Source organism: Panthera pardus, unplaced genomic scaffold, assembly GCF_024362965.1.
Source record: "Panthera pardus isolate Hobbes unplaced genomic scaffold, ASM2436296v1 HiC_scaffold_21, whole genome shotgun sequence".
NCBI classification, from domain to species: domain Eukaryota; kingdom Metazoa; phylum Chordata; class Mammalia; order Carnivora; family Felidae; genus Panthera; species Panthera pardus.
Genome location: NW_026526777.1, coordinates 1,679,720 through 1,694,635, shown reverse-complemented (window position 1 = coordinate 1,694,635; position 14,916 = coordinate 1,679,720). Strand labels below are relative to the sequence as shown.

The 14,916-nt window shown below is 45.9% G+C and overlaps 1 protein-coding gene across 8 annotated transcripts in view; it reads left to right on the top strand.

Moving 5' to 3' along the window:
- GON4L (gon-4 like) overlaps positions 1–14,916 on the top strand; it is a 74,684-nt gene that overhangs the window by 1,117 nt on the left and 58,651 nt on the right. For 5 of the 8 annotated variants that reach the window (XM_053908773.1, XM_019431274.2, XM_019431273.2 and 2 more), the window contains exons 1-3: positions 1,568–1,656; positions 3,822–4,352; positions 10,195–10,380. In XM_053908773.1, coding sequence (XP_053764748.1) covers positions 3,848–4,352; positions 10,195–10,380 — 691 coding nt within the window. In that variant the 5' untranslated portion in view covers positions 1,568–1,656; positions 3,822–3,847. Of the gene's footprint in view, positions 1–41; positions 156–1,567; positions 1,657–3,821; positions 4,353–10,194; positions 10,381–14,916 lie in introns of those variants that run through there. The other 3 variants (XM_019431272.2, XM_019431271.2, XM_019431275.2) reach the window with 3 other exon arrangements.

Below are 14,916 nucleotides of genomic sequence, written 5' to 3'. Positions count from 1 at the left end.
CGTCCGAAAAGCTCCGGAAGTCAGGCCCGGCCCCTTTCCGGAAGCTCTCCGCGAGGGGACCCCTCCCGTCGCCGAGATTTCTTGGGGACGAGACCCCGCCCACTGGCGGGCTGTGGGTCCCTAAGGCGAGAAGCCCCGCGGCCCGAGCCAGAAGTGTAGGTACATTTTCATCTGAGGTCCTATACATCCTGTGATTCCGGGTTCCGGGGCTTAATATAGCGGCAGAATGTTCTGGATGACAGGGACTCCAGAATTTTGGAAAAAGAAAATTCTATACTGCCTGCATTTCAGTATCGTTTGCCATTATTGTTAGGCATTTCTGAGACCGCTAAAGGTTATTATGGGAACTTATTTAAACTTCAACAGCTCTGATTAAAGACTAAACCAGGTGATGTTGCATAACTCTGAAAAGTTACTGGGAATAATTGTAGAAGCAAAATTCTACAATCTACGGATGGATTTTGTGGTGTGTAAATTAAAGTTTTGTTTTGTTTTTTCTTTTTTCTTTTTTAAGGCTCGTGTGTCAAAGGTAGTGGGTATTTCTCTTCCAAAAGCTTCAAGTGCATAGGGCTGCTTAGGGGGAGAGAGAGAGAGAGAGAGAGAGAGAGAGAGAGAGAGAGAGGGAGTAGATAAGGGCAGAACAAGAGCAAACCAACAGATCTGTGTATTCTGCAGGTTGAAAAACAGGACAGACAAAACTCCAACCTTCTAGAGACTTCCTTGGCATTTGGGAGAGGTAGGGTGATTCAGGTTATAGACTACTGGCAGTAATCTCCATGATTACCTCAATTTCACTCTCTTTGGCTGTGGATGCTTTCATCTTGTTTACAGACAGGATCAGGATCAAATTATTTAAGTGCATAAATATTTGTTGATGCTTCACCTGTAAATTGAGACAGTGTTTTTTCAACTCCGACATTCTGTCCTTCTAGAAAAGTGTAAAGAACATGGTTCTAGGAATCATTCAAAACCCATGTATTGAATTAATAAACATCGACTCTCTGCCCCAGGCACCTTCCCGGGCACTGGATCATGGCACTAGAAGCTAGAGGATGCCCAATTCCCCTTGATAGCTGTGTGTCTTTGTGAAACCACCTTTCCAGCTGAGACAGAAATTTCTGTGTAAATTGGAAGGTATAATATACATTGTTTCTTGTGAAGATCAAATCACCTATGATAACGTAAATGAAAACATTTTGTGAAATGAAGAGTATGATACAGCATCAAGAAGAGTATGAAACAGCATCAATAATCACTACGGGTTGAGTTCCAGATCGCATTCACTTTATTCAGAAAACCGCACTATTTGTAAGCCAGGAGTCCTCTTTCTGCAATTTTATGAGTTCGCCATTTCTCGGTCCCGATTCCTGGTATCTCGCGGCGAGAAGGATTAGAGAGATGTCAACCTCAGCCACTGAATTGCAACCCGCAGCTTTGTTTTGAGTGGGACAGCTCAAAGCGAGACATTCCTTTAAATTTCGCCAACAACCGACGTGCCGGCTTCAGTCCGCCCGCACCTAGCATGGCGCCTGGAGGTCAGCGCATGCTCCTTGGCTGGCGCCGCGCACCGCGGCTCGGGGGCGCGCACGTCAGTCGCTGCCGTTGGCTGACTTCCGGCGGGAGCGGGGTTGGGTTTCCGCGGGATCTGGTCGGCTGGTGAGGGCGGCGGGGCGCGTGCGGCGGGGCGGGAAGAGGCGGGTGGGAGCTGGACGTCCGGGCCGAGGGGTCGGGCCTGAGGGCTGGCGTGGGGTGCGTGACGGGAGGTGGAGCGTGAAGGTGTCTGGCGGGGCGTGGGGACCGCGGCCGGCTCTCGGCGCCGCGGTGGGAAGCGCGCTCAGGACCCCCTGGTGAAATCTGTTCCCCGGACCGGCCCGCGCTGGCGCTGCCCCGGAGTCGCGTTCATTCACCCTGTTAAGGGTGACTCGAGTTCCCAAGGCGGGGGCCTTTTTAGGGTTGCTGCGTTCGAAGTGTCTGGAGCCCATCTCTGCGCGCTGCTGACTTTGACTAGTAGCTGCCTTCTTTCTGTCCTTTTTCTTTTTTGAAGCTGTCATTCGTCTCCGAAATGTAGGACTCTTCTAGCTGCTCCCACTCCACCTCTTACCTCCTCACCGCCCTCCCCTCACAGGGGTCGACAGAGTCTTTAATAACTAAGAAAAGGCCATCAGCTGATTTTGGGGTGGGGATTTCCTGGTGCCTGAATTAGGGAGGCTTGTTTTATTTGTTTTTAAAAAGTTTTTATTTTGCTTCTATTAAGTAATCTCCCCAATGTGGGACTGGAACTCATGACCTTGAGATCAAGGGTCCTGCGCTCCACTTACTGGGCCAACCGGGCGTTCCTGAATTAGGGAGGTTTAAAATCACATCACAGTTGAGACTGAAAGAGAACTTTCTTACTCCTCTAGTCCAGGCTTTCATGTAGTGCTCTGATAGATGGGCATTCAGACTTTGCCTGAGCATTGTTAGCATAACACTAGGCAACTTATTTTATTCCTGGACCTATTTTAATGAGAGTACAGTTTTTCTGGGTAGAATGATGTAGTCATTTTCCATACGATGCTTAACTCGTGGTCCAAGTGCATAGGATAAGCTAGGGATAGGAAGTTCAGAAGTTCATGCGCTTTCATTCATTATTTCGTTTCTTCAGGGAGCATTCACTGAGTATCCAGTAGGCACATCCTGCCAAGTACTAGGGGTACTAGTTGAAAGAATCCTTTTCCTCAAAGAGCACGTAGTTTCGAGGGAAGGAGGGATGGGAAGGAGACAGACAGGAGAATAACAAAAGTGATAAATACTGTAAAAGAGGTTTACAAACAGGTGCTATAAGAATGTAAAAGAAGATGCCCTCCAGTTGTTGCCCTTAGGATGTGAAAACTGGAATTGAGGCCAAGAGTTGAGAAGTAACATAGCATAGAGAATGATAGGAATCTCTTGTTTTCAAAACAGAATTTCTATTAATATAGCTTAACCTTTTTAAACAACCACACTTTGCTTTTGGGTTGTTTCTGTTGATGGGGCTACCTGTTTATGAAAACAGCAATAGCACACATTATTGATGTGATAAATTACTATTTAATGACATAGATGCTGTTTGTATTTCATTTTATAGCTGAAGAAACTGAGATTCAGGTTAAGTAATTTATGCAGTTTCAGAAAGTTGGAGAGAAGCTGACTTGGGAAACAAATGCAGACAGTGTGACTCCCACTTTGCTCTCGGCATCATGCTGTTCTGCCTCCCTGATAGTAACGATCACTGACGTTTACTAATCACTTACTGTTTGATTTTTAGAGCAACCCTATGAGGTAAGAACAATTACTGTCGTTTTCAGTTGAGGAAACTGAAGATTAGAGAGGTTAAGTTGCTCAGCCAAGATAACATGCTAATCGGTGGTGGAGTTAGGGTTTGAACCCGGCACTCTGACCACGGTCACTCCTCTCCCATCTAATGGGAGGTTGCGGGGGCGCCTGGGTGGCTCAGTTGGTTGAGCGTCCGACTTCAGCTCAGGTCATGATCTCACGGTCCGTGGGCTGGAGCTCCACATCGGACTCTGTGCTGACAGCTCAGAGTTTGGAGCCTGCTTCCGATCCTGTGTCTCCCTCTCTTTCTGCCCCTCCCCCACTCTCACTTTGTCTCACTCTGTCTCTCAAAAATAAATAGATGTAAAAAAAAAAGAAAAAAAAAAAAGAAAATAAGTGGGAAGTTGTGCATTTGGTCTAAAGTACTGTGTCCCTGACTGAACATGAATAAGTGGAAAGGTGCTTGAAGAAATGCTGTTATCATTAATTAATATGAAGGTGATAAGAACTTGCTTTTCTCCTTTCAGGATGGAACCCAGGTGGGACTTGTACAATGTTGCCCTGTAAGAAGAGAAGGACTACGGTGACTGGGTCCCCACAGCACCAGGGCAGCCAGGAGGAAGAGGACCTAGACCTGGAGTCCGCTGTTAAACCAGTGACTGACCAGGTGAAAGACTTGGGGTCAGCGTCACTCTCTGGGGGTCCAAGTCATGGCAGAGCGGCTGGCCTCCAAGTGCAGTCCGCGCAGGAGGCAGGAAATCAGCTTGGTGAGGAGGATCCACCTCTGAGCTCCAGGGTGCTCACCCAGGACACAAACGCACCAGTTCTGGAAGCTGTTGACGCGGCCATCTCTCAGGGCATCGCCCTACCTTCCTTGGAGTCTTCTCAGCCTCTTGTTGTACACACTGGTAAAGGAAAGCTCCAGGCCCCTGGCTCAAGGAGAGGGAAGAAGATTGCACTCAGGCCTGGGCCAGTTCCCCAAGAAGATAGAGGAGATCATCCTGTTACAAAGGAGCCTTTTTCAGGAGAGCCTAGTGAAGAAGTCAAGGAAGAAGGAGGTAAGATATGAAACGGCTTAAGCCACGTTTCCTCGGTCGGTGCTAGGTGGCATTCCCTTACAAAGCAGTGTTTCTGAAAGGGGAAACTGACCCAGTGTGGGATTGGGACTGTGGAGCTCGTGGGGGTCGGCAGTGAACTGTATGAGTGGGTGGAGACCTTCTCCCTCCCTTTCCCTAGATCCTCTTCTGTATCCTTTCCTTTCTAGGGGTGAACTATGTGGCCTTTTGTGATTCGGTTGTGTCTGTGCAGCAGGGCTTTTGGAGGAGAGGCAGCCGCTTGAAGGAGGCACTACTGCCTGGGACTTTGGGCGGGGCTCTGAAGAGATGATGTAACCCTCGAGGGAGGAGTCGTAGTTTGACAGATGGTGGCAGGGGGTATCTTAGGCCAAGGGTAGTAGGCGCCGAGGCAGAAGAGGATGGTGAGGTGGTTGCTTGGAAGAAGTGAGAGATGACTTCCGGGTGGTGGGTTGTGTATAGACTGTGAAGGGCTTTGTTTTTCATGCTCAAGCACTGGACCTCGTCCTGTAGGTGATGGCTGGTTCACAAGTAAGAGGAGCAGAAAGCATAGTTCTCCCGTCAGGAAGCTCTATTCTAGGGTAGCTGGGAAGACGAGACATAACCATATTATCCATTTGGAGCAGTTGAAGGCAATATGTAGGCGCTGGGGTGTCTGGTAGGGGTCATTCGGATTTTTGAAATTGGGACTGGCTGGGTTGGTGGGGTTCCATAGAGCGGGGAAGGAGAGGAGGTGGAGCAGCACATTCTGCAGCCCTGCGTAGGATCCGCGGTCCCCCGGAGGTTCCGCCGTCCCGCAGAGGTTCTGCAGCCCCCCGAAGGATCTGTGGTCCCGCAGAAGTTCCGCGGTCCCGCAGAGGTTCCGTCGTCCTCCGGAGGATCCACGGTCCCCCGGAAGTTCCGCAGTCCCGCAGAGGTTCTGCAGTCCCCCGGAGGATCCGCGGTCCCGCAGAAGTTCCGCGGTCCCCCAGAGGTTCCGCCGTCCCGCTGAGGTGCTGTGTGTGCGGGCATGTAGCAGGGCTTCCCAGGGGCAGTGCGGGTGCGGATGACACAGAGCCTTGCTGGCTTCCCCGTGAGACCTTACAGAGGGTCAGTCTGGGATGTTGGCAGTGAGGTCAGAAAAAGGCGTACCCTAGAGACATCAGGAGGGAGAATGAGTCTTGCTCAGAGACTGGCATCGTTTCAGTTCTCTGGCCCCAGTGCTGGGTCGGACAGCTTCCAGGCACGGGCACTGAGGCACTTGGAGAGGAGTTCGTCCTTCCACGCGTGCTGCCTGAGCTGATTTGGGGCCGTCAAGATAAAATACAACTCTGAGATTGGAGTCTGGTGAGACGTGGGAGCAGAAATGTTCAAAGTGTGAGTTGTGCTTCTGTGTGGAAAGGAACGTGGAGGAAGTTGACAATCTAAGGCTGAGGAAGAAGATGGCAGAGAGGGAAAACTGGGGAAGTGATAGGAGAAATCTCAGGAAGGAGGGGTGTCCAGAACGAGGCACTTCATTTGAAAGTTCGTGACTAAGGAAAGAGGAGGATGGGGCCTGACGGAAGGCTGCACTGGAGAGGGTGCAGGGGAGTTTCTGGGACGAGGAGGTGTGGTGAGGGAGGAGGAGGGCAGCAGTGTCTGCTCCATGGCAAGAGGGTGGACATGGCCCTGGGGGACAGCAGGGCCACTGAAATGTCTCCTTCAGGCCCGGGCGTGTTTGTGACGCGAAGGCAGGGGATCTGGAAAGGGCCCGGGAGTCAAGTAGGGCGGGGTGGGTGATCCCCAGGGCTTCAGAGTCACCTGCTGCTGAGGAGTGGGGTCTACAGACGTTTCCAGGGGTTAGTTTTCAGAGGTCCAGGCGTGGGTGAATGAGATAAACGTTCGTTGTTTACGGTCAGCTGTAATACCACTCCCCCTCACGAGGCTGGATAATTAGAAGTGAATTCTGCCATCTTGCACTGTAATGAGCTGTGTATACAAGCAGTACCTGGAAAAGAAGGACCTTATGAGGGTGTCTATCCAGAATCCTTTTTCTCCCCGTGAGTAACTTTTTGTTTAATTTTTGCTAAATAGAAATGTAATATACAAGGGGCGCCTGGGTGGCTCAGTTGGTTAAGCGTCTGACTCTTGATTTTGGCTCAGGTAGTGACCTCAGGGTTTGTGAGAGCCCCGCTTTGGGCTCTGTGCTGGCAGTGCAGAGCCTGCTTGGGATTCTGTCTCTCCTCTCTCTCTGCTTCTTCCCCCTGTGTGTGCTCGCTCTCTCTCTCTCGTGTGCACAAGCTCTCTTTCTAAATAAATAAACTTAAAAACATAAAAAAAGAAATGTAACATACAAAACAGAAAAGAAGACTAAAAATTCATATATATGCATTTTTAAAAATACTGAAAAATTTAAGGTAGAAAAAAAATCACCCACAACCTTACTACCCACAGTAATTACTACTAAAATTAGTACAGGAGTGCCTGGCTGGCTCAGTCGGTAGAGCATGTGACTCCTGATCTCAGGGTTGTGAGTTCAAGCCCTGTGTAGAGATTACTTAAAAATGAAATCTTAAAGAGGTGCCTGGGTGGCTCAGTCAGTGAAGTGTCTGGCTTTCGCACAGGTCATGATCTCATGGTTCTTGTGCTCAAGCCCCACATTGGGCTCTCTGCTGTCAGTGCAGAGCCTGCTTCCGATCCTGTGTTTCCTCTCTCTCTGCCCCTCCCCTGCTCGTGATCTTGTGTGCTCTCTCTCTCTCAAAAAATAAACATTAAAAAAAAAAGAAATCTTAAGAAGAATTTATTGTATGTTCTTTTAGTTGTTTTGTTCTCTTGTAAGTAACATTTTAGTATTATGAGTACATAAAAAAACAAAAACAAGGACAAAAAAAGTCTGGGTTGAAGTGTAGTAGTTCTCCTTTATCCGTAGTTTCAGTTATCCGCAATCAACCTCGGTCTGGAGGCAGATGATCCTCCTGACGTACTGTCGTCAGAAGGTCAGTAGTGGCCTAACACCGGGTCACAAGGCTGCGTCACTCACCTCACATCCTGTCCTCACGTAGGCATTTCGTCATCTCACGTCATCACTAGAAAGGTGAGGACAGGACAGGAAGATATTTTGAGAGGGGAGAGCACATTCACATAACTTTTTACGGTATATTGTTTTAATTGTTCTCTTTTATGATTAGTTATTGGTAACCTCCCTGCCTAATTTATAAATTAAACTACCCTAGGTGTGTATGGGAAAGAACATAGAATATAAGGGTTCGTACTGTGGGACATGTCAGACATCTCCTGAGGGTTTAGGAACACATGTCCCAGGGCTACCCGGTCAGCGAGTTGTTGCATTCCGTGCACCTGCTAAATCGTTTCTAGGCTGCAGGTGCTAGGGATTAAACTCCGTCTGCACTGGTGTGTGTTCTAACAGAATTTTCCCCCCACCCCCAGCCTCTTTTTTTGTCTTCAGAATTTTAATTGTTCTTTTAAAATTGATTTATATGATCTAATTTCTCCTCGTGCTTTTTTTTCTTTGTTTTGTAAAAATGATTAACTTCGGCAGATTTCAGCTCGTAATTAGTTGCCTTGGGCATTTCTCAGCGAATTACTTTCATGTTATCCATTCGCAGTTCTTAGGCTGGCAGTAAACAAGTTACAGATGTGCTCTGTGTGAGGCGTTCCCTTCTGTGTCTCTCTCACTCTTCTCAGCTTCCGTTTCTAGGGGCTTTCAGCCTCCAGCACACGGACAGAGGGAAGGAAAAGCGGGGGTCCTGTGGGGTTCTCTGAGAGGAGAGTTAAGTTGAGAAGCAACATGATTGGGTAATAGGAAAGGAACATTTTCGGGGTGTCTGGCTGCCTTAGTTGGAAGAGTGTGTGACTCTTGATCTTGGGGTCGGGTTTGAGTCCTTTGTTGGGTGTAGAGATTACTTAAATACAACTGAAAAAATAAAAAAGAAAAATAAAAAGGAACGTTTTCTCTATGTAGAGACTGGTGCAGCCTATAAACGGTAGGGACAGTGTTAGAGTAGTTCCAGATGTGTTTTCCGTAGTAAAAGTAGCGATGGAAACTAGCTACCAAAGTGAGCTTCTCGTATGTTTGTTTAAAACGTCTTTTATGTTGGTTCAGTTTTGAAATGTTGACACCATTAATCTAAAAATTATGAAGAGTGTTGACTAAATGAGAGCACTATGTTGGGGCGTCTGGGTGGCTCAGTTGGTTAAACATCTGACTTCGGCCCAGGTCATAATCTCTTGGTTCACCAGTTCGAACCCTGCATCAGGCTTGTGCTGACAGCTCAGAGACAACCTGGAGCCTGCTTTGGATTCTGTGTCTCCTTCTCTCTCTCTCTCTGCCCCTCCCTGAACACGCTCTGTCTCTTTCCCTCTCTCAAAAATAAATAAACATTAAAAAATTTTTTTTAAAAATGAGAGCACTATGCTGTGCTGTTGATTGAAGTTCTCTTTTCTAAGGTATTTGACTGAGAGGAACTTTTGATTTGACGGACTCAGGACTTCACTTCTTGTCCAGTCCCCGTTAAAAGCAAAAGCCCTCAGATGTTTTGACGTCGTGGAGTAACCATGGGCTCCAGAAATGGAGGATGGAAGATTGAAGAGTAAATGCAGTCAATGATTGATTCATACTTAATTTAAAACTAAAACTTCTTTTCTTTGTTGGAGTGTGGAGGGTGGTCCAGTTTCAAATCCTGTTTACACCAGTTGAAACTGGCCATGTTGATGAGGTAGGAGTCGAGAGTATAGAGGCTACTTTGGGCAGAGCTCAGTGATAAACAACCTGATCTTTTTTTGAAAAAAAAAAAATTTTATTTCATGAGATCTTCCTTCTTAATGGATTTCTTAAAAATGTTTATTTAATTTTGAGAGAGAGCGAGCGAGCCGGGGAGGGGCAGAGAGAGAGGGACAGAGGATCCAAAGCGGGCCCTGAGCTGTCAGTACAGAGCCTGACATGGGGCTCGAACCCACAAACTGCAAGATCATGACCTGAGCCAAAGTTGGACGCTTAAGCAACTGAGCCACCCAGGCGCCCCTAAAAATTTTTTGACTTTATGATATGCAGACATGGAAGAAATTCATAAATACAGAGGGTGCATAGTGAAAAGGTAGGCACCCCTTCACTCTGTCCTCTGGACCCCAGGTCTTTGTCTTAGAAGCAGGCAGGCAGTTCAGCAGTCCCTTGTGTATAGTCTGTAGCTATTCCGCCCGTACACAAGCCTGTATGTATTCTTCTCCTCGTGACAACTTGGTTCTAATGTTTACTTTTGATACAGCATGAGTGCTTTGCTTTTTGAACACCCCATCTTCCCCAGAAGAAGGAACGATGGCACCGATGAAGAGTTGAGATGAAAAGGAGAAAGTTGTCTAGTGAACCATAGAATCAACCACGTATTTATAATTTGATGGTGGTTTTTACTCTCCTGCTCTGTAAAATTTACAGAGTCAGAAAGTTCAGGACATTTTGTAATGGATATCATTTATAGAGATTAAATGTGGTGTTAATGATTGTCCATATAAAATGTCCCTTTGTCATCAGAAGTATAACACCCCCCACCCCACTATTAGGGTTCTGATTTCTCCATAGGAAAAAAATGCATAACTCAAAGCATATTAGAAGTAGAAAGACCTTAGCAATTATCTGGTTCAGCTCCCTGACATTAGATGAGCAAATTGGATCTGAGCTTTGATTTCGGTATTTTTCTTAGGATACTGTCTTTAAGAGAGAGGAATACCTATGTAGTACGTGCATCATTAATGAAATTACCCAGCTGAAGAGGACTTTATAACAAAATGCTGATTTCTGCAACCTGGTATGATTGCAAATGGGCACAGTGTGGAGCAACCCTTGTGATTCTTCCAGGAAAACCTCAGTCTGGAGGGGAGATGCCTTCACTGCCTCTAGGCGCCCACTCTGCCAAACCGGGAGCCCTGCCTGGGAAGTCCCCTCCGTCACATGTCTGTGCCTGTCCCCAAGAGAAGCCACTTGGGACTCTGGCTCCGCAAGCTGAGGATGAGACAGAGGACGGCGGACTCTTCATTCCGATGGGTAGGCTTTGTTTCTCTTTTTTTCTTTTTTAATTAAAAACCCTCTCTATTGAAGTGTAATATGAAGCACAATATGGAGAAAACTGCACGTATTTTAAGAGATCCAAGTTCACTGAATTTCAGAGATTGCAAACACCCATGCAAGCAGGAACTGGATCAAAAACAGAATATTACCTGCGCCCAGGGCCCTCCCTTTCAGTTACTACCAACACCCCACCCCTGCAGGACCATTATTCTGACTTCCTGGTTCACCTGTTTTGTACTTTATGAGTGGAATGGTATGTATGTGTGTTTTGTGACTGCCTTTTTCCACTTGTGTTGTCGTGTTATGAAATTGGCCCCCGTTGCTGCACGTACTTGTGGATTGCTCGTTTTCATTGCTGTGTAGTAGCCTTTTGGAGCGTTCTACTATTTCTTTATCCATTCAGCTCTTACCGGGCATTAGGATGGTTTCTAGTTGCAGGCTACTCTGACTGGTGCTGCCGTGGATGTTCCTGGTGCAGGTGTCTGGGTGAGCATCTGCACCTGATTTTCCTTGGGTGTAATTGCTAGGTCATAGGATTAGGCCTCTTTACATTTGTTTGAAATATTGTACGTAAAAAAATTTTTTTTTAACGTTTATTTTTGAGAGAGAGAGAGAGAGATCGCGAGTGTGAGCGGGGGAGGGGCAAAGAGAGAGGGAGACACAATGCTAAGCAGCTCCAGGCTCTGAGCTGTCAGCAACAGAGCCCCACGCAGGGCTTGAACCCACAAGCTGCGAGATCATGACCTGAACCGAAGTTGGATGCTCAACTGACTGAGCCACCCAGGTGCCCCTAAATATTATATTTTTTTTATTGTGAATTATAACACATACACACAAGTGAATAAAGACTTCTAGGGGCACCTGGGTGACCCAGTCGGTTAAGTGTCTGACTCTTGATTTCAGCTCAGGTCATGATCTCACGGTTGTGTGATCAAGCCCCTGTGCTGACTGTGGAGCCTGCTTGAGATTCTCTCTCTCTGCCTCTCCCCTGCTCGAGCTTTATCTCTCAAAATAGATAAACAAACATTTTTTAAAAATAAGAAAAATTATGTAACAGCCACCACCATCAGCATATGGGATGTCTCTCTGACCGCAGAAGTTCTCTCACTCCCCTCTGCAGGCCTTCATCCTCCGCCCTCGGCACCTGCCAGTCTCCCTTCTGTTCTGGCAGGTTCCCGTTTTGTACGGTGTTATTACGCGTGAGGTGTCATACAGTACGGAGCCTTGCGCATCTGGTATCTTTCACCTAGTCTGACGCCTTTGAGATTCATTCGTGCTTTCATCGCTGAGTAGTATTCATTCTCTTCCAACGAAGGACCACAGTTAGTTTACCTGTTCACCAGTTGATGGGCATTTGGATTGTTTCCAGGTTTTGCCTGAAACTGCTATAAAGATTCACATGTAGGTCTTCGATAGACATAAATTTTCATTTTTCTGGGGTAAATAACTAGGAGTGTCATTGCTGGGGCTTGTGGTTTATGTTTAACTTTGTAAGAAACTGCTGAACTGTGTTCCAGGGTGGCCGGACCATCTTACACTCCCACCTGTAGTACGTGAGATTTGCAGCTGATAGCCTCCAGCCAGCCGCTGTCAGACTTAATTTTATCCGTTCTAGTAGGTGTATTTCCTCCTGGTTTTCAATTGCATTTCCCCAAGGAATAATGCTACAGAGCATATTTTCATGTGTTTATGGCCATCTGTAGATCATTTTTGGTGAAATGTTAGTTCGTTGTTCTGTTGTTTGCCTTCATTCCTTTTGTAATCAGTACATATCTTGCAGGAAATACTTTAAAACTATGCATCTATCCTGTTCATCTTCGAATCTTTGTCCACTAATTTTAGCATCCATTGGTAGATTGCCTGTAACAGGCTTTTTTTTTTTTTTTTAACTTTATGTATTTATTTTGAAAGAGAGAGAGAGAGAACCAGCAAGGGAGGGGCAGAGAGAGGGAGGGATCCAAAGCAGGCTCTGTGCTGACAGCAGAGAGCCTATCGCGGGGCTCAAACTCACAAACCATGAGATCGTGACCTGAGCCAAAGTCGGATGTCCAACTGACTGAGCCACCCAGATGCTCCATTACTGTGTTCTTCTAATGGCAATTTTTTATTTCTGTCATGCCTTCTACTTCTATTAATTGGGATTTTCTATAAAGAAGAGCTGTCCTGGGGCACCTGGGTGGCTCAGTCAGTTAAGTAAGTGTCCGCCTCTTGATTTTGGCTCAGACAGGTCCTCATCTCATGTTTCAGGAGTTCATGAGTTTGGGCCCTGCGTTGGGCTCTGCACTGATAGCATGGAGCCTGCTTGGGATTCTCTCTCTTCCCCCCACCTCTCCCTTGCTCACACATGCTCTCACTCTCTTTCCCTGAAAAGAAATAAACTTTAAAGAGGGCCTGTCCCTTCTTCATTATTTATTTATTTTTTCAATTTTTATGTGAGTATGGACTGAGATACTTATTTTATTATTTGAGTTACAATGCAGTACTGTCGTTATCGTGCTCACGTTGTTTTAGCTACAGGGAGATACTCCAGGATTTACTTTTGTGGAATATGGTTTTGGTGTCATATCAAGGAACACTGCCTAACCCTGGGGCACCCGGCTGGCTCAGTTGGGGAACCTCGAGACTCGGGATCTCAGAGGGTTGTGAGGTCGAGCTGCACACCGGGAGGAAAGCAGACTTAAAAAAAAAAAAAAATGATTTAAAAAAGAAAAGGAACTCTGCCCAAACTGAGGTCACAGAGTTTCTTTTCTGCAAGTTGTATGGTTTTACGTATTACATTTAGGTGTATGAACCATGTTGAGTTAATTTTTGTACCATCATGTGTGAGGTATGTTTGAGACTCTCTTGCATGTGGATGTTCACTTATTTCAGCACTATTTTTGGAAAATATTTTTTCTCCATTTAATTACCTTTGCACATAGGGCACCTGGGTGGCTCAGTCAGTTTGTCGTCCGACTTTGGCTCAGATCATGATCTTGCAGTTCATGAGTTTGAGCCCTGCGTTGGGCTCTGTGCTGACAGCTTGGAGCCTGGAGCCTGGAGCCTGCTTCAGATTCTGTGTCTCCCTCTCTCTCTGCCCCTCCCCCATTCACACTCTGTGTCTCTCTCAAAAATAAATAAAAAAAAACATTTAAAAAATTAAGAAAAAATAAGTTACCTTTGCACCTATGTAAAAAAATCACTTGGCCATATTAGTGTGGACTTTTCTGGACTCTGTTCTGTCCCACTGATCTGTGTGTCTAACCTTTCACCAACACCACACAGGCTCGATCAGTATAACTTCACAGGGAGTGTCGAGGTCGGGTAGTATGAATCTTCACTTTGTCCTTTTTATTTTTATTTTTTATTATTTTTAATGTTATTTTTGAGAGAGAGAGAGAGAGAATGCGTGCGCACAAGCCGGGGAGAGGCAGAAAGAGAGAGACACAGAATCTGAAGCAGGCTCCAGGCTCTGAGCTGTCAGTACAGAGCCCGACGTGGGGCTCGAACTCATGAACCACATGATTATGACCTGAATGGAAGTTGTATGCTTAACTGACTGAACCACCCAGGTGCACCCCCCCCCACACCGCCTTTTTAAAACAAGGTTATTGAGCTATTCTAGGTCATTTGCATTTCCATGTAAATTTGAGAATTGGGTTGTTATTTTCTTCAAAAATACTTGCTGAAATACTGATTGGAAATGAATCTGTGCAATTTGGGAAGAAAGTTGTCATCTTAACAGTACTGAGTCTACTAATCCGTAGCAAGATACATATATTTATTTAGACGTTTAAAAATTTCTCTCAGCAATATTTTGTAGTTTTTACCATATACATTTTTCACTTATATTTTAGATTTATGAAACATGCATTTTTTTTTTTTATGCTTATGTCAGTTTTTCTTTTCAACTTCTAGTTTGTTGCCAACATACAGATAGAGTAGGCTTGGGTATATCAGTATATCTTGTGATTTTGCTATAAATTCATTTATTAGCTGTATATACTTTATAGATTCTTTTTTGTTTTTATTTTATTATTATTTTTTAACGTTTATTTATTTTTGAGAGAAAGAGTGCAAGCGGAGGAGGGACAGACAGAGGGGGAGACGTAGAATTGGAAGCAGGCTCTAGGTTCTGAGCGGTCAGCACAGAGCCCGACATGGGGCTCGAACCCACGAACCGAGAGAGAATGTGACCTGAGCCGAAATCAGATGCTTAACCAACTGAGCCACCCAGGTGCCCCCATTCTTTTTTGTTTTGGAAGAGTTTATTTGTTTTGAGAGAGAGGGAGAGAGAGAATCCCAAGCAGGCCCTGCGCTCACAGTGCAGTGAGATCGTGACCTGAACTGAAATTGAGTCGGCCGCTTAATGGACTGAGTCACCCAGGCACCCTTACTTTATAGATTCTTTAACAATTTCTTACAGAGATAATTATGTCATCTGAGAACAAGGGTTTTTTTTTTTTTTTACCTTCATTTCTCTTTCTTCCTCTTCTTCCCTTTATATCTCCCTCCCTCTTTCTCTTCCTTTCC